General features: G+C 40.6%; 2 protein-coding genes across 3 annotated transcripts; both read right to left on the bottom strand.

The window, feature by feature from the left end:
- Positions 1 to 6,302: 6,302 nt before the first annotated feature.
- On the bottom strand, positions 6,303 to 14,497 carry LOC134460793 (uncharacterized). 2 transcript variants are annotated; one of them, XM_063213357.1, is made up of 5 exons: positions 14,424 to 14,497; positions 10,425 to 10,496; positions 9,885 to 9,953; positions 9,469 to 9,789; positions 6,303 to 6,892 (listed from the first exon to the last, which is right to left on the bottom strand). In XM_063213357.1, exons 3-5 carry the CDS (start codon positions 9,946 to 9,948, stop codon positions 6,483 to 6,485), a joined length of 795 nt encoding a protein of 264 aa, XP_063069427.1. In that variant the 5' UTR covers positions 9,949 to 9,953; positions 10,425 to 10,496; positions 14,424 to 14,497; the 3' UTR covers positions 6,303 to 6,482. The 2 variants fall into 2 exon arrangements, with proteins under 2 accessions (XP_063069427.1, XP_063069419.1); XM_063213349.1 differs by lacking the exons at positions 10,425 to 10,496; positions 14,424 to 14,497 and adding an exon at positions 10,055 to 10,318.
- Positions 14,498 to 21,193: 6,696 nt separating this feature from the next.
- Positions 21,194 to 26,555, bottom strand: LOC134468677 (eukaryotic translation initiation factor 4E-1B-like). Its single transcript, XM_063222570.1, has 7 exons — positions 26,422 to 26,555; positions 26,161 to 26,261; positions 25,653 to 25,748; positions 23,996 to 24,059; positions 23,019 to 23,132; positions 22,363 to 22,502; positions 21,194 to 21,727 (listed from the first exon to the last, which is right to left on the bottom strand). The coding sequence occupies exons 1-7, from the start codon at positions 26,443 to 26,445 to the stop codon at positions 21,613 to 21,615; spliced, it is 654 nt and encodes a 217-aa protein (XP_063078640.1). The 5' UTR covers positions 26,446 to 26,555; the 3' UTR covers positions 21,194 to 21,612.
- Positions 26,556 to 27,442: the final 887 nt, after the last annotated feature.

Here is a 27,442-nt window from a genome sequence, read left to right as displayed (position 1 = left end):
CAGTGTCTGTAATATGTGTATGTCTGACATAAGGTACAGTCGCACTAAACTAAACATCAAAGTATTCACATAATTACCAACCGAGGAGCTCTTTTTTTTCTCTACTGAGGCTTATTGTGACCTACTCCTGTACACATGTATGGATCAATGTACAGTGGTTTCAGCTGGACTGTAGCTGAAACTTAAAAACAGCAAAGCATGCATTTGCAATAAGTATCATGGCCTCTATACACCTTGCATGATGACATACAATAGCAGACAGACAACAATATACGGACAGCCAGTATGATACACACACATGCACACAGGCACGCACACACTCTCTCTCACTCACTCAACACATGCTCACAATTTAATTCTTGGAAAACAGGTTTGTTACTTCCACATTCTTTATACTGGTGATAATTCTCTCTTTCTCTCTCTCTCTCTCTCTCTCTCTCTCTCTCTCTCTCTCTCTCTCTCTCTCTCTCTCTCTCTCTCTCTCTCTCTCTCTCTCTCTCTCTCTCTCTCTCTCTCTCTCTCATCTGTATGCAGGTTCCTGTATCAAGAGGAAGGAAAAATTACACGTGTAGCTGGTTAGATAAGGTGTGAATGATGTTTCATGAGGTAGGCTACATTTTGATAATATTCATTTGTGAGCTGGAGGGCTGAGCTTTAAAGACTGGCCACTTGTAATATTCAAATGATTTGCTGTCATTTCATGGCAGCTATTGGCAATGTGAACGGTCTTACAGACATCATAGGCACACTGATATTAGTTTTGGATATGAGGCTTTTGTTGGCTATAGTCTCATTCCATTGCTATAAAACATTTTTGCAGTGTATTTATCAATACATTAAAGCTTAGTAATGCATGAGCATTTAGAATGATGGTAATACTCATCATACAGCTTACTATACTATACTACTCATCCTCTATCAACAGTCATTCCCCACCACTCCATCTCTCACGTTACTATTCATGCACTGCAGTCTCACACTGAGCTTGGTATCACACATCAGCATTAACGCTGTAAATTGTATTTCAATAGAAAGAGTAGAAGTCCGCACACTGCAGCTCTGATTTGAAGGTTTATTCAATACATACTGTACAACGTTTAGGCCCTGCCGTGGCCTAGCGGTGGGGCACTGTGCCTCTGCGCCGGTGACCCAGGTTCGATTCCGGCCCGGGTCCTTTGCCGACCCTTCCCCGTCTGTCTCTCTCACTCGCCTCCTGTCCATATCTTCACTTTCCTGTCACACAGATAAAGGCAAAAAGCCCTCTCCCCCCTCCAAAAATGATTAAAGACATACAACGTTTAGACCCAGCAAAGACTCTGCTGCGTCAAAACCAGATACACATTTGTCCTGCACCTGACCTCAGCGAGGTGGGATGTGCATACAAGTTACACTTCAGACATGTATTTTAATGTATAAGTAAGTGTATTTTGTGTGTATGTGTGGGGTGGGGATATACTTGTATAAAAATGTGATAAACACGTCTACATGTACTGTACTGTATGTGTGTATGTATTGCATGTGAGATGAGGCTGCCTCATCTAATGGCAGCATCTGCCCCCTCAGCATCAGCAGCATGAGTAGTAGTATGCTGCCCTGGCAGTTGCTGTGCAGAGCAAAAGGACTTTGAAATCCTCCTGTTGTGCGGCCTAAGTACTGACATGACATGTCACAGTTTTTTTTCTTACTTTGTTATTATTACCATATTCAAATAATTTTATTTCAATTCATATTTTGATCTCATGTTGATCAAATTCTTAATAACAGATTTTCAACAACAATGCATGTTACTCCCCTTTTCCTTTGTAGGTCAGTATTGTACTGTGGCTGCTGTCGGTGGGAATGGTGGAGCTGCCTGACGCCCCTCCTGCCCTCCTGCCTTAGTGCACACTGGAGCTCCTGCTACCGTACCGTACCTACCATCACCATGGTTACCTCAACACAAGCTCCATTCAGCCAGGTGTGTGTGTGTGTGTGTGTGTGTGTGTGTGTGTGTGTGTGTGTGTGTGTGTGTGTGTGTGTGTGTGTGTGTGTGTGTGTGTGTGTGTGTGTGTGTGTGTGTGTGTGTGTGTGCGTGCGCGTGTGTGCGTGCGCATGTGCATGTGGCAACTGTTCTCTGATGATTACAGAATGGAAAACATTTACTCCTTATTTTAAATCATGGAATCTTGCTCCCTCTGGGCTACAACAGAAGATGAATAATTCAATTTGATTCAGTGGTCAGTTTGAAAAAGCATAGTATGATGGTATGGGGTATGGTATGGGGATGTCTTCTTGCTTATGGAGAGTTTGACTGAATGCTGAATGACACATATGCTTTGGTCAGCATATGCAGCTACCAAAGGCATGCTATTTTGGAGGATGGCATTTAGATATTGCCTCATAAGGATGGCAAATTGCATTCTCTTCTATTATATGTTCAAACAGCGTGGCTCCAGCACAAGAGTAACCAGGTTGCAGTCACGATTTGTCACATAATAAGCATAACAAAAAGAAACACACAATGAAGAGCACACCTACCCGTTGAGCTGCGGAAATCATGTCATGGGGGAAAAAAATGTGTATTTATAAAATCATGTCTTCATTTAATGTAATTAACCTTCATCTTGTCTTTAGTCTTATCTAGCTTTAACGGCATTTTATTGGCCATCCCAACTTTTTGAGGTTTATTGCATGGGTGAAATTTTAAAAGAGCACACATTTCCCTCAAAGCTATAAATATCCCTGGCTTCAACAACTGATATGTTGTCTTTGCACATTGCCCTATCTTATTAATGGATTGAAGGTTTTGAATGGCAACATCCTGTTTTTCCCTCCACAAAATACCAAGTATCCCAACGTTTTCGGAATCCGGGTTGGAGCTGAAGAAAATCTAAACAAGAATAATCTCGGAAAAGTCAGGAATTGAATTTGCACACCTTCTATGTGTAAAAAAAAAATTATTTCCCAGTTTCACTGCAAGTTCCTTCTCCATATATGTTGATGTCGTTTACAAACTATTTGACGTTTTAGGGCTGTGTGTGTTTTTTTAACACTCCTGTCTGTTTTCCTGATTGCAGTGGATTGTTTTTGAATGCACACATGCGTACCACCCATATTTGTAGTCAGCTATTGTCTCTATATTCCTTCTGTTTGTGCTTCCCACACCTCTTCATTCCACTGCACAGGGGACACGTCTGGCAAATCTCTAGAAAACAGACACGTCTTTGCTTTTGCTAAAGGTCACGAATAACAACAGGCGCCCACACATGCATGCATGCACGCACGCACGCACACAGACACAGACACAGACACAGACACACACACACACCCTTACACAAACACAGCCTGTCACACTTACAGATAATACAGTCTCCTCTTTCGCTTCAGCTAAAAATAACCTGTGTCATTGTCTGGGTCAGATGCAAACAAAGACAACTAATCAGCCCCAACGCAGCCGTTGGGACTCCATGGGCTTACCTTAAACTTGATACTGAAATTAATATCGCCGCAGAACTGCACTCTGTGAATTTTGGAACAATATGACAAACTTGGGTTGGCAATGGGGTGTAAGAATGCATTTTTCCATCACAAGAGTTGGTGAAAACAACAAGGATGCTGAAGAAGGCTTTGCAAACTTGGCAATTTTAAACCTGGCCATTTGAAATCTAAAAAAAGTATTGTGTGCACTTAGAACTATATGATGGACTGAAACGTTATTTTAAAGTGATTTACAATGTCTCCTTAAAGGTTCACTGTGTACTATTTTTAGTAGTCTATTTCCAGAATTCATCCTGTCCATTCACACATTTCCAGCTGCAAAACGTACCATACTTTGGTAATACTCGTAAATCCAAGTTTATTATTCAGTAAATATTCATGAAAAGATTTCAGCACAGTTTTAATGAGCAGCATAGTAGCAATACCTACTCTGGCCACCATCCATACACAGTGCACCTTTAATTATATATGCTTATTCTTTCAAGAAGATAAGATGGAAGATAAACCCCTTCATTGCATGTACTGTATTTGACACCGTTTTTCAGAGTGATGTACACATGTATAGGTTTGGTACATGGAGAGGACAGGCCAGCCCTCCTGGAGGGATGTGGAGGTGGAGGCAGGAGAAGATGCCTCATGCTGAAGGGCACTCCAGTTAAGGAGGCAGGAGAGCACTGAGTTCATGCTCTCTCCAACATTTTCCTACTGCTGATAGGAATCAAACCATGCACCTCCCATGTACCTCTGTGATAAACCCATTATCCATGATAGCAGAGCATTTATACTGATGTACTGATTTATTTTATGTGTATTGTGTTTTTTTAATTGCTTCAATCAGAGGTGACCCACTCTGTGTCACTGAGGTCAAGATGATGAACTGCCCATCTCTGTGCCCTCACATTTACAAACACAAACTAATTTGTTTTCCAGGAAACATAGATGGAAGGAAACTCAGGAAATGTCCTTGTGAATTCTCGTGGCATTGAGTTGAATTTTGATGACCATTTTAGTTTTGGTGATTCAGGTCAACTCCAGTAATCTGTGATGCATCCGTCCATCAGCCATGGACCATATTTATGTTTGTCGGTCAGTATGTAAATAGAACACGTGCAAATGCAATAGGTTATGTAATGCTGTCGTGCAGCATAGATTCATATAGGATATTCCATTTTCACGTGCAGCATCTCCTTAATTGCACCACAGTGTTTGTGACCCATTTCAGGCTCTTCTTGGCTAATGGGTGCCATTGTGATTCACTTCAGCAGACCTAGAGCTCCTGGAAACGTTATTGTCTCTTGAGCAGTGGCTATATAATAATTAGGGGATAATTATGATGGTATAATTCTGCGGAACTGCTAGCCATCATTTCACATAAAGCTCGCCTAGCGAAAAGGCTACATTGCTTTCATTGAGACTCACCACCACTACAAGTTATTAGACGTTGAATAGGCTGCATGATATTGACACTGATGTAACTTATGTAATACTGTGTAATACATTTTCATCATTACATGCCAAATTTAATCTAGCACACAGGAAGTATATAAAATGGGGTTATGAATGTGAAATGACAGGATAAAAATCAGCCACATCATGGTAATCAATCAATTGTTCCGACCACTTTCAATTTGTTGGTACAGAAGATGCAGTGAAATTAAAATTATAAATATAAAAATGAATAGCCTATGTGTATGAGACCATATCAATCGTGCAATGTGACAATACAGTACAGGTCTAATAGAGGATGCTGGTTTCTGTTCTGTACAGTTGCTCCATGTGTGCTTGGAAAGAGCGGCAAGCTGCACACCTGCACTTACTTCCCTATATCCAGACCACTGCTGCACGGATAGAGGCGGAAATGCTGCGCTAGTCTGCCCTCGTGTGGTAGGAAAAGAAAGTTGCTCAATTTTAATTTCTATGCTGCATGCCTCAAACAACACACAGGAAGATTCCAATTTAGAAAGAATTTCAAGTTTTCTGTTAAAGTAGGAGGCTGTCCACAGCAGTCAAATTATTTCCTGAAGGGTCATTGCCTGCACAATAAATGTTGCAGTGTTAATTCAACACTAACCTGAGTATTTATGGTCCCACTCAATTTTAGTGTTACGTTTTAACTTGAGTGTTGAATCAACACTGTGAAGCCATCTTTGCTCTAAAATAGTAGTAAATACAACTATAGGTCTATGTGTTAATTCTGTGTTAAATTCAACTGTTTGAGTGCTGACTTGAGTGGGACCATACACTATACTGTATGAGCAGTGTTGAATTGAGTGTTGAGTTGAGTGGGACCATATACTATATACTCAGAGTCGTGTTGAATTAACGGATTTAAAATTGCACATTTTACTGTGTACATTTTGATTGGCACAGTAACTTGTTTGTGCTTGCAATGTCCTTGCATAAATTGACTTGTCTACCTTCCATAGTTGGTTGCACAATAGTAATTTATTAATAATGTAAATGGTTAAACATGGACAGTTTTAAATCCCACCATCGTCTTAATCCCACCATTTCAACGTTCTCACACATCAAATTGAAGTCACAAAACCAGTGTTGGCCAATCAAATGTTTATTGCAACAAAAACAAACTCTCAAAACAGAAAATTCAAGTCTGTACATTCAGGGAAGCCGGTAGGGTGTGGGATGGGGTTGTACAAAGGGGTATGTTGTCAGGGGTGGCAAAACTGGCTTGTGTGTGTGTGTGTGTGTGTGTGTGTGTGTGTGTGTGTGTGTGTGTGTGTGTGTGTGTGTGTGTGTGTGTGTGTGTGTGTGTGTGTGTGTGTGTGTGTGTGTGTGTGTGTGTGTGTGTGTGTGTGGTACAACTAACTACTTTTTTGTATCAACTTGCTGTCATCAACATCTGTAACTTTACACCTTTTTACAATTGTCCTTAAATGCACTTTACACATCTCTTCTCTTTGACCAATTCATCTTGCTCTGTGATCTTCAGTTCATACCTCTGATCAGATCGTCTTCTTTGGTGTGCAACGGTCACCTGAGTTAGCCTACTGCCACAGACAAAGTGCAAGTCCTGCCCACAGGAAAGCCCGGTGGAGCCCTGGACACACACCAGAGCCTGTAATGGGACTGCCTGTAATGCTCTCGGTGGGTTTCAATGACTCCAGATGATTAAATGTCATTGGTTGTATCCTGGCCTGGATGAGATGACTAGAGTTGTGGTAGCCCAGGGAGCATCTCACATCACCTGGGATACCCTCCCTGGGAAGCTCACTGCTGATGTTGTACAATCCGTTGTCCCCTCGCACACTCCTGTTGTCTATGGAGGAGGCTGTGAGGTTGGTGTTGTCTTTGTTGCTGAACCAGTAAACCCGGGAATCCGGGTAGACGTCGTAAAACAGACACCCCTCTCTTGCTGGTTGCTCCAGGCTAGTGTGCTGAAACGACCCTGTACATGCTGTGTGGTTAAGGACAAGGAAGACAAGGGTTGGCAATGATTGATTTGTCTTCACGTCATGTCCTATCATGTCTTGGATTCTCTCCACTATTATCCAATTCCCAGACACGAATCACAACATGCATTGTCGAAATGGTTCCTTGAATAGCCTGCAGTTGCCATTGTGCCCTTTGTACTAAAGTATCATACTGCTTTGACGTACACTTTTTAATAAACTTGTTTTACACTCACTAGAAAGTATACTATTTAATAGGTATTTGGACTAAATTTGAACATTATACGTTAGGGTGCATCAAATGCCCCCTATGAAAATATATTGCCCTGGCCCTGTAGTAAAAAATGTTCTACACCCAGTAAAAACACACTGTGTAAAATATTTTGAAATTTGGATGAAGTCTACCGGGACCACCAGCCCCATGAAAATAGAAAATAATGGTGATAGTCAGAATCTTGGAATAGAAATGGACATTTCGCTGCATAAAGCTACCCAATAAAAATATATTGCCTCAGCTGTGTGATAAAAATGTTCTATGCACAGTAAAGTCACTCTGTGTAAAATATGTTGAAATTTAGATGAATTCTACTGGGTCCACCAGGCCCATGAAAATAATAAACAATGGTGATAGTGATGGGCAACCTGGATTCCAAAGCTGAAGTCCAGTGCCACATATTCCAAATGACATACCTAGTTTTACCTTTCCAATTAAGGCAATTGGACAGGTAAAACCAGGTAATTTGAAATCTGTGGCACTGGATTGTAGCTTTTGAATCCAGGTTTTCCATTGTCTTAAAACAGAGGTGGACAAACCCTGTGACACATTTGCCCCTGCCAATATAATGAACCAGCTGATCCTAATTACCACTTAAGCCAGGTTGATGAGGTAATTAGTGAAATCACCTGTATTGGGAGCACAAACAGAAGGAATATCTAAGCAGGATGTGTATTCAGTCGATCCACTTACACAGACTTCAGTCTCGGGACAGACTGATGGTCAAACTGCTATATTCAGGCAAAATTGCTGTTTTGCAACACAATATCAACACCTTGCTGTCTTTGACCACTGCTAGTATCAAGCAAGAGATTGCAAAGCTGTATGACTGTTTGTGTATATTTGTGTTTCACCTGTGGGCCTACAATTCATGGAGGAACATCTGTACTAAAGCTGTGAATGCTCCTTGGAATGACTAGGCTACAAGGCAGTCAATACAACTGTATCGAAGAGTGCCATTACTTCTTTATCCCATCGCCTGTGGTAGTATTTCACTTTACTCCATCAGAGGAGTACCATAACTTGGCAATGGACTCTGGACCTGGTGATACCCATGACATACCTAGAAGTCACTTAAGTACAGGTTTGGGAAGCCAATCTTTCCAACATAACATGCAGTTGTATTGACTGTACTCTATTGAACTACTGCAGGGTCATTCCAAGGAGCATTCACAGCTTTAGTACAGATGTTCCACCAGGTATTAACAGCTACCTGTACAATCCTGTAGGCCCACAGGTGAAACACACAAAAGTCATACAGCTTCGCAATCTCTTGCTTGATACTAGCAGTGGGTCAGTTGGTGCATTATATTGGCTATATTTGGAATATGTGGCACTGGACTTCAGCTTTGGAATCCAGGTTGCCCATCACCATCACCATTGTTTTGTATTTTCATGGGCCTGGTGGACCCAGTAGAATTCATCTAAATTTCAAAATATTTTACACAGAGTGATTCTACTGTGCATAGAACATTTTTATCACACAGCTGAGGCAATATGTTTTTATTGGGTAGCTTGATGCACCGAAATGTAAATTTCTATTCAGGGCTGACTGGGGGATAAATGGGGCCCGGGCACTTTTGGATTTAAGGGGCCCCCCTCATTATTATTAGTGGCGGAGAACTGACTCACCGGTGGGCCCTGCACCCTCTTTGGCCCCTATTTGCAGTAATGTAAAAAAATGAAAAATGGGGGCCCAGGAGGGTGCAGGGCCCACCGGGAAATGCCCGCTATGCCAGATGGCCAGTCCAGCCCTGTTTCTATTCCAAGATTTTGACTATCACCCTTATTTTCTATTTTCATGGGGCTGGTGGCCCCGGTAGACTTCATTCAAATTTCAAAATATTTTACACAGTGTGTTTTTACTGGGTGTAGAACATTTTTACTATAGGGCCAAGGCAATATCTTTTCATAGGGGGCATCTGATGCACCCTATTATACGTAGCCTATATACAACTATATAACACCAACGCAATTCACATTCACTTTACAATCATGGACAATTACTAATTTATAAGAACTATATAGTAGTTGTTCCAAGACATGTCTCAAGAAGTATTAAATTAGTACTTTCTATTGCACTGGAAGTACATGGTCTGAAGTACTTATACATAAGTATACTGAAAACAATTAACTTAAAAGTATACTACTTTTTGCTAAGGGTGGGCGAACCCCTTTAAGTTTGTAGTTTGTAGTCTGTTTTCCTTCAGACAGTAATTTCATCTTAAACCAGCGGACTCACAGTTACATCAATAGACACCCATAGACATCAAATGACTGTAACAGCTTCAGTTTGTTAACACTCACCTGGAGGAGTCACAGTTGTATTGTTGTAGTTAGCGCCCAGGTTAGAGCGCATTTTGCAGGTGTACTCTCCCTGGCTCAGTGGTCCCTGCTGAAGCACTGTGGCTGTTAGCCTTAGCAGCTGACTGTCATAATGACAATCAATGTCACTGGCTAAGACCTCCACGACTCCATCTGTTACCTTACACAAGGGCTGCGTGTCTATCACCCATGACATGTAGATGTAGGTGGGGGGCTCAGGAGTGGAGAGGGAGCAGGAGAGTGACAGATTTCCGTGGCAGGGAGCATGCCGTGTTGGGTCCACAATGAGTGGTCCTGCACCACCTGCGAGGATTTTTGTAAGTAACAATTGAATATTTGAATCAAACTCATTATGTACAGTTCCTTGACTTGTATTTTACATCAACATTGTTACTTACTTGCATAGGCAAAGCCAGCAAAGATGCAGAGAATGATGAAACCGTTTGTCTGCTCTCTATGCATTCTCTCTGTAAGTAAAATCAGACCAGTCAGTTCCATGATGTTAAGTCAAGTTGCAGCTGTTTTTAACCTAGAGAAACCAAAAAAATATTTTGTTTCAGGACCTTACCTCATGAAATTTCTGAACACTTGCTTCTCTCTGTCTGAATGCTTTATACCACTGTCCAACCGTGCACTGAACATACAGGCCAACACCTTATATTCATGTCCTACATGTAGCAATTTATGTACTCATTTTCTAATTCTAAGCAGGAGACGTATTCACTGCCATAGAAAAGAAGCCTGCTTTCACTGCTCTCCTTACTTGAACATGAGAGAGAGACGCGTCTTTGTTCAGAGATATGGGGTTTCACAGTGTTGCAACTTGCAAGTTCAGACAGGCCTCACACGCATTGCTGCTCATGCCCCTCCTTCCACTTGCTACCTCTTTTTGACTGTTTCTTGTGAGCATTTTTAATTCACTTTAATTTGATACATACAAGGCCATGCACATCAGGTACTTGTTTTGTCTTCTTGCTTTGTCCTCTTCATAAGCACTCCTCTCAATAGGCCTACAAAAGATTGAAAATGTGAAAACAGCAGTGTTATAAGCAGATGTGTCAAAAGTAAAAGTAAAAGTACTTTTGTGGTGTAATTACAACACCAGCACATGGCATTACATAGCAGTTGTTACACCATTTACTCCATTGTACCTAATGAGATAGACTGAAAAACACTGAAAACCTAACAAGGACTCACCATAAACTTGATCCAACCGGTGCAGAGTTAGCTGATCGTAAGACAAGTACACAGATCTACTGGTTACTCAGATAAGTTACTTGTGTTGGAAGGAAACTGTGTATCTTTTTTACTTTTACTTTTGAAACCTCTGGTTATAAGTGAACTGAAAACTGCTGACTCATGTTTACCAGTAGGCATTTGCCATGGCAATGTACACAAGTGCTCACTGGACACAAAATACTGTCCCTCAGACTTTAATCCCACCCATAAGCACCAAACAAAACCAACTACTGAAACTACTATGAACTACTATAATGCCAGTTTCCCTTACCATACAAATGCCAAGGCTCATAATCATATTGCTACAGACACTGAACATTTCATTTAAGTTCAGAATACAGAAGGATGTCCTTAAAAGTGTGACAGCATGTGAATTCAGCATGAGCTTCACAGTATACATATATATGTGCCTTAGGGCTTTTCAGATCATCTGATCTTGCTCACTCGGGTACAAAGGAAACAAGAGTGAAAACAACCATGCCTTGGAAAAAAGAATGCCAAAGGTATTTAAACAAAGAAGAAGACAACCACCCACTTCAATTGTATAGCTTGTTTTCCTTTCAGGGAACCTACAGCCTACACCAAAAGCCACTTATTTCTCACATTGCATGCACACACCATGCACAGCTTCTGTGACACTTCCAATGAGTTTCTAGCCAGACCTTGTGTAGAGCAATCCTTGTGCAGTCAAGAAACCATGGTACCAAATCAGTAGCTGTGCAATATAGTTTAAGCTGTGGTGGGAGATAGTGTACAGTGTGGATCTCTTTTGATTTTTGGATTCAGTACAAGCCACTGACAAATTTGGATAGCATATTCCAATCTGCAACCAATTAAAAATGTTCAAGGAGGGCAATGAAATAAAGCTAATTAGTCGTTTCCACTCTGTGCTGCGTGTGGGTTGTGTCCCAGAGCAGGGCTGGACTGGCCATCTGGCATACCAGTCATTTCCCAGTGGGCCCTGCATCCTCGTGGGTCCCTATTTTTTTGTAGAAATGTAAAAAAAATACATGAATTTGAAAATCTCACTGGTGAATCAGTTCTGTGCCGCTATTTATGAGGGACCCCTTTAGGGCAAAAGTGCCCGTGTCATACTTCTCCCCCAGTCCAGCCCTGTCCCAGCTCCACTCATCTTTTTGTAGTTACAATTTAGCTGTTAATTGAACACCTGCACTGCACATTAAACACAGTAAAACAACTCAGGAGTGCCAACTTGACACAAATAAAATGTAAATGTGCCTCTAATTATGTGTAAGAAACTCCTGTCTCCCACTGAATGTGACTGCAGCTGTGAGAGTAGGAGGGCAGTAGTCATCAGATGTTTATCAGAGGTAATGTCTTTTTTTTCAAATTCTCAATTAAAAGCAATATTTTAACATTAGATACCCTTCCCCCATTGCTTAATCCATAATTAAGTGGAAGTACAATGAAGTACAATGTTCATTACATACTCTTGTATCTACTATTTATCCATCTAAGTTATACTTCCTAAAGGCGCACTGTGTAAAAATGCTTTGTAGGTTATTCCCTGAAAAAATGCTGCCCATTCACAACTGTTCCCTTTTCATGGATATTTACCAACACCATTAAATTCTAAGTATTCATGATGACTGGGAAAATTGCACTGTTCATACAAGAAAAGGTGGCCCTTCTCCATGTTCGGCATTTTGAATTTCCAGAAATTAACATTTTTAGCTACAAAACCTTGTGTACTTTGGTCATACTAGTAAATATTAGTTTGTTCCGTAAATATTCATGACAGGGTCAAATTTGGCAATAGGCTGGCCACCATCCTACACAGTGTATCTTTCAATCTTACTCTGACAAAAAAGATTTACAACTTTCTTTAAACCATGTGATTACGACCCAAACAATTCCATTCATGTCTGCCTGAAGTCCCACACAGCAACTTTTTCAGACTAATGCCTCATACATGGAGATGGTGCAAGCTCACCCTGTTGTTTTGACAAGCTGAAGTGTCAGTGGTGTAATCCTCTGCCTGTTCTGTGCAGCCAACATTACCAGCTCCAACGCTGTCTTAAGTGCCGGCTATGTTGTCCCGGGCCCAGGGAGATAGGGGGCCCAGAATTGGGTCCCCATTACATTGTAGGCCTATGGGAAGGGGGCACTTTCAGATGACTTTGTCCTGGGCCCAGCAGAAGCTGTGAGTGGCCCTGGAGGCACATGTTATTCATTTTAATGTCATCTTTGCTTGTTATATAGTGGTTAGTCTCTAACAAAAAGAAAGCTGCTGCCGAAAAGTATTAGAATGTAACCATGAATCATGTCACCAACCGACTTCCTGTACCCACGTTGTCACAACTCTGGGGTGCATTTCTGGAAAGCGTAGTTGCTAATCATGTTAGCTACTTTGTTGGTTGCAATGCAATTTCCTATTGGCAACTACCGAAGTTACAACTACGATTTCCAGAAATGCAACCCCAGAATTCCATGGCACTGCACCACACCAGTCATGCCTCTAATATTCAGCCCTGCCATGCCTACGTACATTTTGGTTGTTCTTGGCACAGAGATGAGGGGAAGCACAAATCACTTTCATTTCCACATTAACTACCCTGCAGCAGACACATGTTCAGTCACGATCCCCTCTCTAGTATCCCCCAACATGCTCCAGCAGTTGCTTCACAAACACTTCTAATCAAGCCATTGGACCAGGGGCCCATACTACAAAGGTGGTTCAGGAGTAAACCAGGTTAAGAGGTAAGTCATCCAATAGAAGAGCCTTGATTTCTTATTTTCTTAAGAAAATTAGGACTGCAGGCTCTTCTATTAGATGATTTGTCGCTTAACTTAACCTGATTTACACCTGAACCAGCTTTGTAATAGGCCCCAGGTCATAAACCAGTCCCATCACAATAGCAGTAAACAAATGAGGGCACATTACAAAAGACAAGTGTGAAGACACAGCTTTGTTGTGGCAAGCGCTTTTGGTAACACTTTACTTAAAGCCAACATTATAAGCACGTTTATAACAAATTATAATGCACATTATAATTACTTACAACGTATTATGACTATACTCATAATGCTTCATGATGCTTTATATTAACAGTTATAATAACTATGAATCTAGCTTATAATGCTTTATAAATCCAAGGGTGTCATGAGTGCTCATGACTGGCTATAAACAACAGGCTGCCTGATGGGGCTTATAGTACATTATGAGTACCTATACCCCTCTATGCACAGACCTGGATGATAAACTGTCATAAGGGCTCATACGATGCTATAATGTTTCATGTGAGATCATAAGTCGTCAATGTGTGCTCTAAGTAAAGTGAAGTTCATATGGATGCATCTATAATGCACTGTATAATGCACATCTATAATGCATCATAATGTACTGTAAGCCCATTCAGGCAGCCTGTAGTTTATATCCAGTCATGAGCACTCATAATACCCTTGGATTTATAAAGCATTATAAGCTAGATTCATGGTTATTCATTACTGTTAACATAAAGCATCATGAAATATCATCGGTGTAGTCGTAATGTGTTGTAAGTAATTATAATGTGCATTATAATTTGTTATAAATGCGCTCATAATGCGCTATAGATATGGGCTTCATAGAAAGTGTTACCGCGCTTTTTTTAAGAAAGAAATTTCACGTCATCTGCATTGTTAATACTGGCATTTACTAAAGGTAGCTTAGGATAAGATAAAAGAGTTATACTTACCACAGTGCTGTCTTTTATATATTCATTGTGTTTACCAAAACCATCATCCCAGCCTTAGATCAGTGAACAGTCTGCAGTCAGAGCACTCGTATGATAGCCTAAAGCACAGAAACAGAAATCCAAACACCCTGTCAGTTTAAAAAAAAAGGAAAATTAAGAGAATTTAAGAACTGGGCCATTGAGGGGGTTTCTCTGGAATTGAGTGGACTACTATCGGGAAGTACCTGACACCACCACCCGTGCTGACAGATGGTAATTCTTCAAGTTCCTACTCGACAGTCTAGTGTGTGCCACGGGAGAGATGTGATGTAAATTTTTAGATGATGATTATGTGTTGCAACTTGCCTACTCAGAGAACTAGATAAAGTGTGAAGTGACTTAAAAAAGTTAGCCAGTAGGCTAACACGTTCGTAGGGAAATTGGCATCTCCCCCATAAGTACTACAACAAATACTTTAGTTGACTAATGACCCGCCAAACATCCCCCCACCTGCCGCCGCTGCTGCCCGTGCCATAGATCTTGACTCCAGCCACTTTATGACCTCCCCCCCCCAAAAAAAAAAAACCCAGACCACATCTTGACTCTTGCACCCCCCCCCCCTTCACATATTGTCCTTCATCACAGTCATTAGTTTCTCAGCACTTCCATCCCCCACACTTCCAAATACACAAGTCAACATTCCAATGCCACAAATTCTCTCTTACCATGAAAGTAGTCCTATCTTCTTAGAGCATATAATCTCCCTCAGTGCCACACAGATGGGTCAATGATGAACGAGGGACATAAAGAAAAAGAAAAAAACACACACAAATTAAGTTCAGGATTTTAAAAGCCATCCACACTCTTCACAAAAATATTACTCTGTAATCGTTTTCCAGCAGACACAGAGCCTCCCCTGAGGCTGTTGACTTATGGGCCGACCTTATCAGGCATCCAGGGCATTCGTACCAGCCGGAGATTAAGAGGCAAGGCCTACGCTGCTGTGAAACATCTCTGCTTAGATGCCACTGTTCATGCAAGCCTAGAGAGAGAGAGAGAGAGAGCAGCTACATAACTCATATCTCTTGGAAAGAAAATACTCTGGCAAGATACTCAAAGGCTCAACAGAGACTATTTTTTAAGGAAACTGCGTAGCTTCAAGGTTGATACAGTGATTTTAAGATTGTTTTATTTAACTTTCATACAGAGTGTGGTGACCTTTGCCATTCAATGTTGGGGAGGTGGTCTTTCTGTTAAACACAGACACATGCTGGACAAAACCACACATTTAGGCTCTAAAATAACTGGTACAGATGTAAAAACTATCAGGCAAATTTCTGATGAGTACACGACAACCTTGTTGGATGATCCATCCCACCCCCTTTTCCTGGAATGCTCCTTCCTACCATCTGGCCTTATAGTGGGGTTGTATTAGGCTCAGTCATTTCAAATTGGTGTTAAAGTTTGGTTTTCACTTCCAAGTTGAAGTTTAGGGTCTATAGAACAATTTGAGTTCGAGTGTCAAACACACAGATAACAAAATGGCCTGCGGGGGGCGCTCTAAAATATATAAGCTGCTATAACTTTTGATTATTTAAACCAAATTTAACATATGAGATGGATTCAGCATTAAGAGGAGAAACCGGTGAGCTAAGTATTCGGTTACCAGATTAAAGACACACTATGTAATAAACACACTTTTAGCCAATGGACAGCAAAATCCGGGCTTTTTTAAGATAAAGGGTGGAAATGCCCTCAAAGTTGCAATGAAACATCATTTATTGTTACAAGCTATTGTAAATAAAGCCTGGGTTATCACTTAACTTGATTTGTTCAGAATATCCCTGAAGCACACAGATAATTAGGATACCTATACACAAATATGGCTGCATAAAGCCTATGTCATACTTAGCACCCAACTTGCAACTTTGAGTTTATGAATTTAGGATCATGAGTACCAGCTTTTTTTTCAATCAAGCCATCATTTTATTCACAAAAAATGTATATCTGGAAGAAAGTAAATCAATAATAATAATAATAATAATAATAATAATGATAATAATAATAATAATAATAAGGATAATGATGATGATATATACTATGAGGAACAACAGTTTTTCCGGCATTCAAAAAACAAACAGAAGACCATTAGGGCTGACATTCATCCCAATACTCCACTCTACAATAACAGTCAGTGGTCAGTCTTCGAAATTGTATGTGCACTTGCACAGACGTGTGCACTTTAACTCTACCTTCATGCACTTGCACCAAGATCTGGCGGGTCTATTTGTACAAGTACTAGTACAGCTGCACTTCACCTCTAGTTAGAATACATCAAGACAGAACGGTTTTTATTACTGTCAACTGCGCTGGTAACAAATGGACAGTTCCCAGATGACAGAGATGTCTTCATAACAGCAGATGATTGCGTCTTCCATGTATGAAATAGTCCTATAGTATTATTCAGTATGCTTGCCAAAGGCCTCTGCTTGCCCCCAGCAAGCATACTAATTGTTGTCCGACAGTTTATTATATACAGTAGTATGCTTGCGGGAAAGCATACTAATTGTTCATCGACAGTTTATTATTATTCTACATTTTTCCATTCACCTCCATTCATTAGTACGGTGGCTTTGAATCGTTGCAGCGTTAGAGATAGAGACACGGTTTGAGTGCCAAAACGAACAGCAGGTGGTGTATTTTTCGCTGGCCTACCCCCTTTCATTCGTTCACCAGACTTGTTTTCCTCAGTTTTCTCTCTGTTTTCCCCCTCATTGAAATGAATGGTAGAATGGTCAAGATGATGATGTCACAAACTGTGTTAGAGTTAGAGTGAGAGGTGACCTGTCCTGGGGTTTTTAATAGAATAAAATAAACCGCTTCACCTTTCGACTAGGTAAAGGCATTGTCAGAGAGGTATTGGCTCTGAATACAAACTGTGTTAAGATCATTAGCCAACTCTTAAAAAATGTTTGAGAGAGTGCAGTTTTATCCCTATGATGTGACCCCATTCACTTAGAAAAAATCTGTGAACAGCTCAGCGCATAGGCCTGAATATGTCCACTTTTTGACTGAACCATTTGGCCTAGAAAAGTGATCTCAGCTTTGATATGAAGAACAGGGTTATGCCATTTGTGTGTCAATATCATTTGACAACTTGCAAAATGTTTGGAGGATAAGGCTGCACATATTACTCAGCTATTGACTGCCAAACTGTCACCTTTAGAATCTTCATTCATACACACACACACATGCAGCCTTTAGTCTAGACACATTTTTCATATTTGTGAATGTTAGAAGCATTTTTTAGTAAAAGTTGGGAACCTATGTACTTAACATAATTTAAGTGTGCTGAATTCAACTAGACTGGTTCCCAAGCTGAATTTTGAGGTTTTGACAGTTAAATTTGAAAAACAAAATGGCTGCCAAAATACGCTATTTTTGACAGAGCATTTTTACCAAGTATTGCTGTACTTGGAAATAAATGCTCTTTTCTAACATTTTGAGTCCCATTAATGTTTGTTGATGAATGTATATACTATAGAGGATTTTAAAAAGTATAAAATAGCTTCTAGAATGCTAATAATGCTAATATTGTAGGCTAGGTGTTAGCCTAAACGTTTTAAATATTTAGCTTTTCTAATAAGATATTTGTAGCCTATGTGTGTTTATATGGTTAAGAAAATTGATGTAAGTATTTTAGAAATACTTTGCATAATGTGAAGTATTTAGTGTTTCCAAAAAATCACTGAAAGTTGCTATTGGCTCTCTGAAAACTGTCCAGAAATCGCTAGATGACACCATGATATTACATATAACGTAAATTTTGAAAAATGTTCAGACATATTTTACATATTCTATCAGATAGGGCTTACTATTGCATACATTCCAGATAGTCTATACATGCTACTCAGCCTGGTTGTTAGTGGCCAGACATCTCTTGAAGATGATGGAATTGGTGGCAAGGAAAAACTTCTCCAAAGAAGAGTTCTGAATGAGGCTAAAGTCCTTGTTTATTGTGTCAGTGATGGCAAAAAATGGACTCCGAAACATGTCAGTCTTGCTTGTACTCTTCATCAAGCTATTGGGTAAAAGACCTAATATGACTATTCAATCAGGCAGGTCATTGTCTGAGTTACGACCAGGTCCTCCAAGATCCTCCTTAGCTGAGAGCACTCTAAAACACTGAACCAAGAGAGTGGTGCCATTATTCCAACAAACATTGTGGCAGATAAATTCATCCACTACACATGTGATAACATTGATATCCTGGATAAAACACAAATGGCAGCATGGCAGAGAGGCCAACCAATTGATGATTCTGTTAAAGATATAGAGGTGTCTACTAGACATACATTAAATGTGCCAAATGCCCTGATGGAGCTACATCCTCTCTGGATTACTCTTTACTTGTAGAACCTGGACAACCGTAGCCTAATATGCCGCTGTGGCCACCACTCTATACAGTGGCAGTGGCCTACTGGGTATCGGGTGTTGGTTTATCAGAGGGTTGCAGGTTCGAATCCCACCCTTACCTCTCCCTACCCATCCATTGCTGAAATGCACCTGAAGCATCTCCATACATGCACGTGCCAACACACACACACACACACACACACACACACACACACACACACACACACACACACACACACACACACACACACACACACACACACACACACACACAGAGCTCTATCTCTTTCCCTCATGTTTCTGTGTGTGTATACGACAGCTCTGTGTGTGTGTGTGTGTGTGTGTGTGTGTGTGTGTGTGTAGAAGCCGCACGCATACTAACAGCATTGTCTCTCCAATAATAATAATGATAATAATAACAATAATAATAATAATAATAAAAAGCTGATGATCCTAAATTCATAAACTCAAAGTTGCAAGCTGGGTCCTAAATATCACATAGGCTTTATGCAGCCATATTTGCGTATAGGTATCCTCGGTATCTTTGTGCTTCAGGGATATTCTGAACAAATCAAGCTGAATGATATCCCAGGCTTTATTCACAATAGCTTGTAACAATAAATATTGTTTCATTGCAACTTTGAGGGCATTTTCACCCTTGATCTTAAAAAACCCTGAATTTTGTTGTCCATGGGCTAAAAGTGTGTTTATTACATAGTGTGTCTTCTGGTGACGAAATACTTAGGTCACCAGTTTCTCCTCTTAATGCTGAATCCATACAAACCTCATTTGTTAAATTTGATTTAACTAATCAAAAGTTATAGCAGTTTATATATTTTAGAGCGCCCCCCCCCCACCCCCACCCCACCCGCAGGACATTTTGTTATCTGTGTGTTTGACACTCAAACTCAAATTGTTCTATAGACCCTAAACTTCAACTTGGAAGTGAAAACCAAACTTTAACACCAATTTAAAATGACTGAGAAAAATTGCACATGCCTACGACCCCACTATTAGATACCCTTTCAGACAAATAAGAGGGTTGACATGTTTGCATCTGACAGCTTGTGATTGACTGAGTGTTGGTGGGGGGACTGTGGATTCTACTGTACAACTGCTTGTGGTCGTTCGGACATATATATGGTTCTGCCACTTCATAGTCATTTCCCAGGATTCATGAGGCAGGCAGTGGACTTTGAATGAAAGTGTTCCCGATAATTAAAAGTCTAAAAAAGCAGAATTTACCCTTCAGTGCGCTGGCTTCTCATTCACTGCCATTCATTTTGAGTCTGCGAGTGACCCTTCGAGTGCTCCACCTGCTCATTATGACTAGGCGGAGCATAGGAGCCCCCCCAACAACAAACGCCCCCTTTACCTCACAAGTCTCCCAACACCTCTTTCACCTCATCATAAGATTAACACCACACTTAATTTAAAAAAATAATAAATCAAGGCCAGGGACATGCTTGCTAAAACTACATGAGTGCAATCGAGTGAGGATGACTGGAGCACTTGGCAAAATACTGGAGGTATCATAGATGAAGATGGTCAACAAGGCTCTCATTAACTTAATTGTTTGACTCTACTGCAAACTCAACATGAAAGTTTGGAAGATCTAAAGATTTATTTCAGACAGGACAGTGAAGAGCGTCAGGAAGCGAATGTGGAGAGAGATGGGGTAGGGATGGCAAATGACCCAGGCCAGATTCGAACCCTAGGTGCAACCCTTGGGCATGCAAGCCCAAATGTGGGGGCCCTTAGCGCGCTGTGCCACAGCACCCTCCCTTCACTAGAGAACTTGATAAGACACCTCCATCTTCACTGTGTGAGAAGCTGCATTAGCATAGTGGATTATGCATATGCCACAGTAAGGATGAAGATATGTTTGCTAATCTCCCTCTCGTTCTGATTCCATTGCAGGTCAGTCTGTTGTAAGCCTGCTAAATGTCAAGACCTGTGTACACATTTTAAGTGTTACAGAAAGTTGTCGCTAGGCTACTAGTGACATTAGAAATATACCTTGACCTCTAACATGACAGGACATTGCGGTCAAGTTGCAGTATGGAGCTCAGAGAGGACATGTACAGTATTAAGATCGATCTTTGATCAATTTATCAGTTGAAACTGAATACAGCAAGCTTCACTGACTTTCTTGGTTTATTGTGAGGGAGCTGGCCCAAATAAAACGCTTCAAATCAAACAGAAAGGGGCTCACCTAGCATCAACCTTTAAAAAAAAAAAATTGAGCAGACACCTTTCGGTGTGTGCCTCTTTGTGCATTATTCTGATATCAGTTGAAACTGAACAAGCAAACCTGGCACATTTTGCTGGCTTAACTTACAGGACTAAAATCATGCAGGTTGTGTGCTTGCTGGTATAGTTTATTAAACTTTATTTAAGAAAACAATTCAAGACCATAATTAACATAATATACGATTTGTAAACAACATTTTAAAGAAAACAAACTCCAAAGCTTTTCAGATTAAGTACTGCATTTAAATGAAGCTAAACGTGATGCTTAAAAAAAAAGCCAGAGTGGGAGATGGACCCAAAATGATAAAAAGAACTGAAACGCAATGGAAAAAAAACAAATCACTGTAGCCTTCTATACTGTACAGGTAGGTCTCATTTTAAAGGCGAACAAAAGATTACCATGGAAAAGAATTATCCATCTACACCAATCTGAAAGACAAGAGACAAACATACTCACCATTCCCACAAACAGACTCACGCACACAAAACACACAACTTTTTATCTTTACACAGTCATTTACAGGGCCAATTTATCTTCTCCTCAGACCACAAATTTATTCCTGGTGTTGGAGTTGCTCTTGGTGGCTGTGTCTGCATGCGCCTGGTAGCCAATCGCCAGGTTGTCTGACAAGCCCAGCTGATCCTTGAAGATGTGCCTGCAATCATTGAAAGCATATCATTCCCACTGAAACACTGAGGACCTCATATTCAAATCATCAAGGATATCTGGGCTTCCATAACTACCATGCAATGCCCCTGCCATTGACCTCAATGGCAAAGCGCATCATGGCAGTGACTAAAGTTAAGATATTTCTATCCAAGTATTGGACATTAACATATCATTTAGAAAGTACCATATTTTGACTGTTTTGATGTGATCACCATTTTCTTCAGGAAAAAAAATAGAACAAATTGTTGGATCATAATATTGTTACAATATTCATTTAAAAAAACCCTGTTTTCATGTTTTTTTTAGATGGAAGCCCAAAATAGGCTATGTAAGAAGAAACACATTAATTGTGAGTAATTGAGTTTAAAATCTGGGTCATGAAGCTACAATCTATGATCATTTTTGATGGAATTACGGAAATAAAAACTTTCCATGATCTATTTTTTTTTAAGGAGCAGTAATCCTTCTGCTCATGAAATCAAATGTGATTCGGCAACATCTATTAACAGCAGATAAAGAAAAAGTTCACATATGGATGGATGAAATGGGTTTCTTTTTCTCAAGCCTGGAGCAGTGCACCAGCAGACAAGAGTGAGTGCATAATATATGCGTGTGCCTCACCCAATCTCCTTGACGGCTGGCGCCTTCTCTGCGTTTGCAGTCCACACGGCGATCTTATCTCCTTTGGCGCGGACATTCACGACGGCTCCGCACACGTCTGTGCTGTAGTCACCAAAGCCTTCCCCAATCAGACAGAGGAGCTATAAATGACACATACACAGTCAAGTTCAACCCCTTACAGTGCTGTATGTTAAGGGTGGAATGAAGTCAATTCTGTAAATGGGACTTGGCTACAGTCCCTGAAGCAGTGTGGGGATTATGTGCCTAGCTTAAGGGCACTTCAGCCATGGAGGAAGGAGGATTGAACCTGCCACCCTATGATCTACAGTCCAATTCCCTAACCATTACACCACAGCTGACACAATGATCATATGTTGAGAGTATGTTGGAGCTAAGTTCTCTGGAATCACCTGTGCAAGCACACGTTAATCACCCTTTTTCTGCTGTATGAGAAACTGTTGCATAAATCCAGTAAATCTGCATAGGCCTACAAGTCAGTGCATATCTACTACAATGACTGACAACTGGGAATGTATGAAGGACCAAAAATGGTTAATAATGGATCTGGCTCAATTGCCGAGACGACTCAAGGCCACAATTGGGTGTTCTGGGCGTGTGCGCTGCATGAGTGACAGAGAGCAGAGTGGGAGACTCACCGTGTCCTGCCAGAACTTGTCCAGGTCGGTGTGACGTTTCTGCTTAGACACGGTCACCAGCCAACGTCCACCTGCATTGTTGCTACGGTCCTCCCACATGGGTTTGATGCCACGCTACACACACACACACACACACACACACACACACACACACACACACACACACACACACACACACACACACACACACACACACACACACACACATACACATACAAAACGGAGACCTAGAGTTCGTTGCAATATGCGACCTTGCCTCCTCCACTTGCCTCTCTCCTCGTACCAGGAAGTAATATGTCATGATGACATCACTAACAACAGCATTATATTTCAATATCTTGCAAAAGCTCAATTGTAGAGTCTTTTTCTCATTTGCAATTGGGATGGTGAATTAAAAGCAGTCCCTCAAAAGTTGTTGTGGCTAGGCTGACAGCTGGGAAACTTTATCGGTTTCTCCACGGAGGAGAAGCCAGGAGGCGGGACGAGGAGACAAGCGCAAGTGGAGGAGGCAAGGTCGCATATTGCAACGCACTCCAATTGAAAGTACATTTGCAGTGCCTGGAGTAGCCATAGCCTGTGCAATATGCCAGCCCTGGACTGGAGTTTCCAGACATGGAAGTCATTCTACATGTACCACTCTATGGATTGACTGACACTTTTGTTGCTAAAGATGTCATGTCATGTCATATGAGCGAGGCCATCAGTGCGCCCTCAGATTATTTACTGCTTAAGAATTTACAGAAATGACTAAATCTGCACTATCAGAAATGTCGTTATTCAGAACATAAAGCATAACCTAGTGATTGAAATGGTAGGCTACATTTTTGTTAACTAGGGGACTTCAGGAGTAGAACAGACAAATACATGCACGATATGGGCACATGTAGGCCTACCTTTAACACTGGAATACAAACACACGCACACAATGACTGACTGACTGACTGACTGAACCCAGGGACACACCGATGCTCACATACCCTGAACACGGAGTAGTCACATCCCGAGGACAGTTTGCTTGGGAGCTGCATGCTGTTGTACAACCTGAGAACAGAGAGCGACACCAGCTTAGGGTTGTACAAAGTCAAAGGCTGTTAATGTGAATAATTTGATCGGTTTCAAAGACAAAAGGTTACACTCCTACCCGTTCTACGTCCATTACATTTCTATACTCCCCTGTCCCTGGTAAATTTCTACATTTTTCTTTTTTTTTAAAGTATTTTTAGGGGCTTTGCAAGCCTTTATTGTTTTTTCATATGACAGGACAATGAAGCATCCAGGAAGCGAGTTGGGGGAGAGAGAGACGGGGAAGGGTCGGCCAAGTAATAGACGAGTAAGGTAAGCGTACCCATTAAGCCCACCAAAATCTAAATTTCTTTATTTTTCAATCATCTTCACATAATTTTTTTGTGAAATAATTTGTTAAATAGTAAGATTTACCTCTCTTCTCAATGTTTGTCACTGAGTCGATGGATATTTCAAAGTACAATATGAAGATTTTTTACGAGAAAAGTGAAAAGTCTGAATGGGCTTAAATGGTACCATTGGTACCATTTAAGCCCACTTGTGTTCCAAATAAGCTCATATAGTTATTTCTCTATCAAAATACCTGGTGAGGTGTGTGAATTGAGTTTAAACAGTGTAGCCTACATGGCATAAATGGTTTCAGACCAAAAATTTAAGATTTGCTCAAAAAATAATGCATAAAACCTAATTAAATATTACGGCATCTCTTACTTCATATACTTCATAAAATTCTTCATCCAAAAAGAGAAATGTATTTTTTCTTATTGATTATTGTTAGTTCATTACATTACGCCTTTTAAACCAACAACTTGGGATTGTACAGCACTTTTTATGTCCCTCAAAGGCATTTTTCATAAGCATGCATGCAAACTTGCATGCATTTCAATGGGGTGTACCATTTAAGCCCACCTTGTACCCATTAAGCCCGCCTATACAAAAAGCTATTTTATGGAAATAATCAACTCCACAAAACATTTCATGATGCATTTCTTTAAAGACCAATGCCAAACAAACTGGAATATGCTTAGAATTCATACCTAACCACCTTAAGTCTTACGGTAGAGTAAGATAAAGATGGTGTGTGGTTGTATCAAGAAAATATCGGCGTGTGCTCGCTCATAAAACACATCTTTCCATTTGAAGGGAAATGCTATAATTTAGTAAAACACTGCATGTATATATATAAAAATCATTACATTTACCTCTTAGTTCACTAAATATGAAAGTATTTTCAAAACATTTGACTTAAACTAGCTGAAATTCTATGATTTCTGACATGTCCCAAAATAGCAAAGTTTTGAGGCAACTTCTTGTCAGTAGTCCTGAGACTGGATTCACTTGGACGGGGATAACTCGACGATAAAAAATGTGAATTGTTTGCAATAAAAAACATTTTGTCAGTTACTAACCCCTTTAATTGGATAGGGTGATGAACAACAAAATTCACCTTTTCCCTTTCTTTAAATTGACCTCAAAGTTGAAAGTGGGCTTAAAGGGTACATGGGCTTAATGGGTACGCTTACCTTACCCTACCATTAAGCCACAGTAGGGCCAAATTTCTACATCTTTCACGCAGAGAGTCAAGAATAGAAGAGGACAAGACTGCCTTACGCCCAGAAGTCCTCCACAGTGTGGAAGTTGGTGATGAGCTGCAGGTTCTCCTGCCAGGTCCTGCGCTTGTCATTCTTGAAGAACCACAAACCCCAGCTGCAAGAGTACACAACAAGACAGACTACAGAAATTGTGATATCTGCAGAGGAAAGATGGAACCACTGCAAGCTTCAATGTTGATTATAATCAGTCACTAAATAAATAATATATAGGCCTACTCATGAATTACAAACTAGTTTACTTTGCCAGTTTTTTTTTTAAAGGCATAGGCTACTAAATTTAACTTTCCGTCAATCAATTAATAAGACCCTACAAATAACGGACAACTGTCTTTGCTTTCCAGATTAGTTGTAAACAAAAACAGGCTAGGCCTGAACGTCTTGGTAGCCTAAACCTACACCTGAACATGCACGTGGAATCTCTGGGCAATTTCAGCTGAAGGTAGGCAAAACATTAATACGAGGTGTAGCCTACGCAACCATGCTACTATGGGTCAGAGAGATCATACCTAGTTTGCAACGTATGCTTTGCCAGTGGCTGTTTCACAAGAACAGTTTTCTGTTTGTTGGTTGCAGCGGTCTTCTTCTTTGTCGCCACGTTATCTCGTGGCTGAAACACACGTGGATAAAAGTAAAGTGGCTTTATGGCCCAGGTCACCACCAGCACACTTTTCCGCCTTGTTTAGACCAAATTATCAAATTCTCTCTACAGGCTACAGTAAACGTATGTCAAGGTCATAACAGTAAAAATAACTTAAATACTGTTTTACCATCTCAACTGCAGCTGCGGCCATTTCGGAGATGAGTATAAATCAAAAGCTCTTCGAACCAAGTGCATACCAAACTGATTGCCAACTGAAGGCTCCACAGGTTGCCCGAGGGTTTCCCGGTTAATTGAATTAGGTTATCGACGGCCAGTTGTCAATTAAGGCTATTAATTAACTCAATGATGTCATAACAAGAATGTAATCGTAGGCTAGGCCTACTAGTGCGATTGCATAGCCTACTAGGCCTAGCAAAAAAAGAGAAATAGCCTAGTCCTTTGCGTGATGGAACACAGTTCCGAAATTCACAAATGTGCCAAATGGTCTACCATGTTTTTTGTAATGTCTAGTACAAACCCACAACATTTTTTGACTGGACAAGACTACATTAATTAAAATGAGTAATTTTAGCTAATCAATTAATTCGATTAGCTGTAGGCCTACCACCACCCACGACCAAAACACCGCCCACGCGCTGACCCTTCTGCTCTAGTCAGTTGGATGTCATTCGTGCATTTAACCAATAGATGGCGACCTTTACTCGTTTTCCGTTGGTGTAGAAGGCCTATCTATCTGCATACGGATGGAAATCAGTCGCCATTGAATGCACTTGAAAACGGTAATAACAACACAAAACATTGCAGTATTAGATAACACATGAATATATAGCATGCATACTATACAGTAAAACTCAAATAAGAATGTGGACAAAAAGACAACATATCATGATAGAAATATGAGAATAGCCTACTTAACAAAGTAACTGTTGAGTAGGCTTTTAGAGAGGTCACAGAGTCTCAAGACCAAAGCACTGTCAGATCAAACTCTATTGGGTTCCTTCTCACACAATCTCATATTAATTAGCTCTGTACTTAAAGGCAGTGTGAGCGGTGAACCCCAGTGGACTCAAATTTTCATCCCCTTAGCCCTGATTACAGTGTACCCAACCCAGCATCTTGCATTGTATGTTGTGCCAACTGCAGTTAGCCAAATCACTTCATGCCCACATACTGTACAACACACACAC

Source organism: Engraulis encrasicolus, chromosome 2, assembly GCF_034702125.1.
Source record: "Engraulis encrasicolus isolate BLACKSEA-1 chromosome 2, IST_EnEncr_1.0, whole genome shotgun sequence".
In the NCBI taxonomy this organism is placed as follows: domain Eukaryota; kingdom Metazoa; phylum Chordata; class Actinopteri; order Clupeiformes; family Engraulidae; genus Engraulis; species Engraulis encrasicolus.
Note: the sequence above shows the minus strand (reverse complement) of the source record. Positions and strands in the feature narration are given on the sequence as shown.

What these genes read in the sequence shown, in the direction of transcription:
- LOC134460793 (XM_063213357.1), bottom strand. Translation starts at nt 9,948, where the DNA reads ATGCATAGAGAGCAGACAAACGGTTTCATCATTCTCTGCATCTTTGCT. An exon ending in TGCTGGCTTTGCCTATGCAA is followed by an intron (nt 9,790 to 9,884) that starts GTAAGTAACAAT and finishes AAATCCTCGCAG; the next exon opens with GTGGTGCAGGACCACTCATT. An exon ending in TACAACTGTGACTCCTCCAG is followed by an intron (nt 6,893 to 9,468) that starts GTGAGTGTTAAC and finishes TTAACCACACAG; the next exon opens with CATGTACAGGGTCGTTTCAG.
- LOC134468677 (XM_063222570.1), bottom strand. Translation starts at nt 26,445, where the DNA reads ATGGCCGCAGCTGCAGTTGAGATG. An exon ending in CCGCAGCTGCAGTTGAGATG is followed by an intron (nt 26,262 to 26,421) that starts GTAAAACAGTAT and finishes CGTGTGTTTCAG; the next exon opens with CCACGAGATAACGTGGCGAC. An exon ending in ACAAGTTCTGGCAGGACACG is followed by an intron (nt 22,503 to 23,018) that starts GTGAGTCTCCCA and finishes TGTCATTTATAG; the next exon opens with CTCCTCTGTCTGATTGGGGA.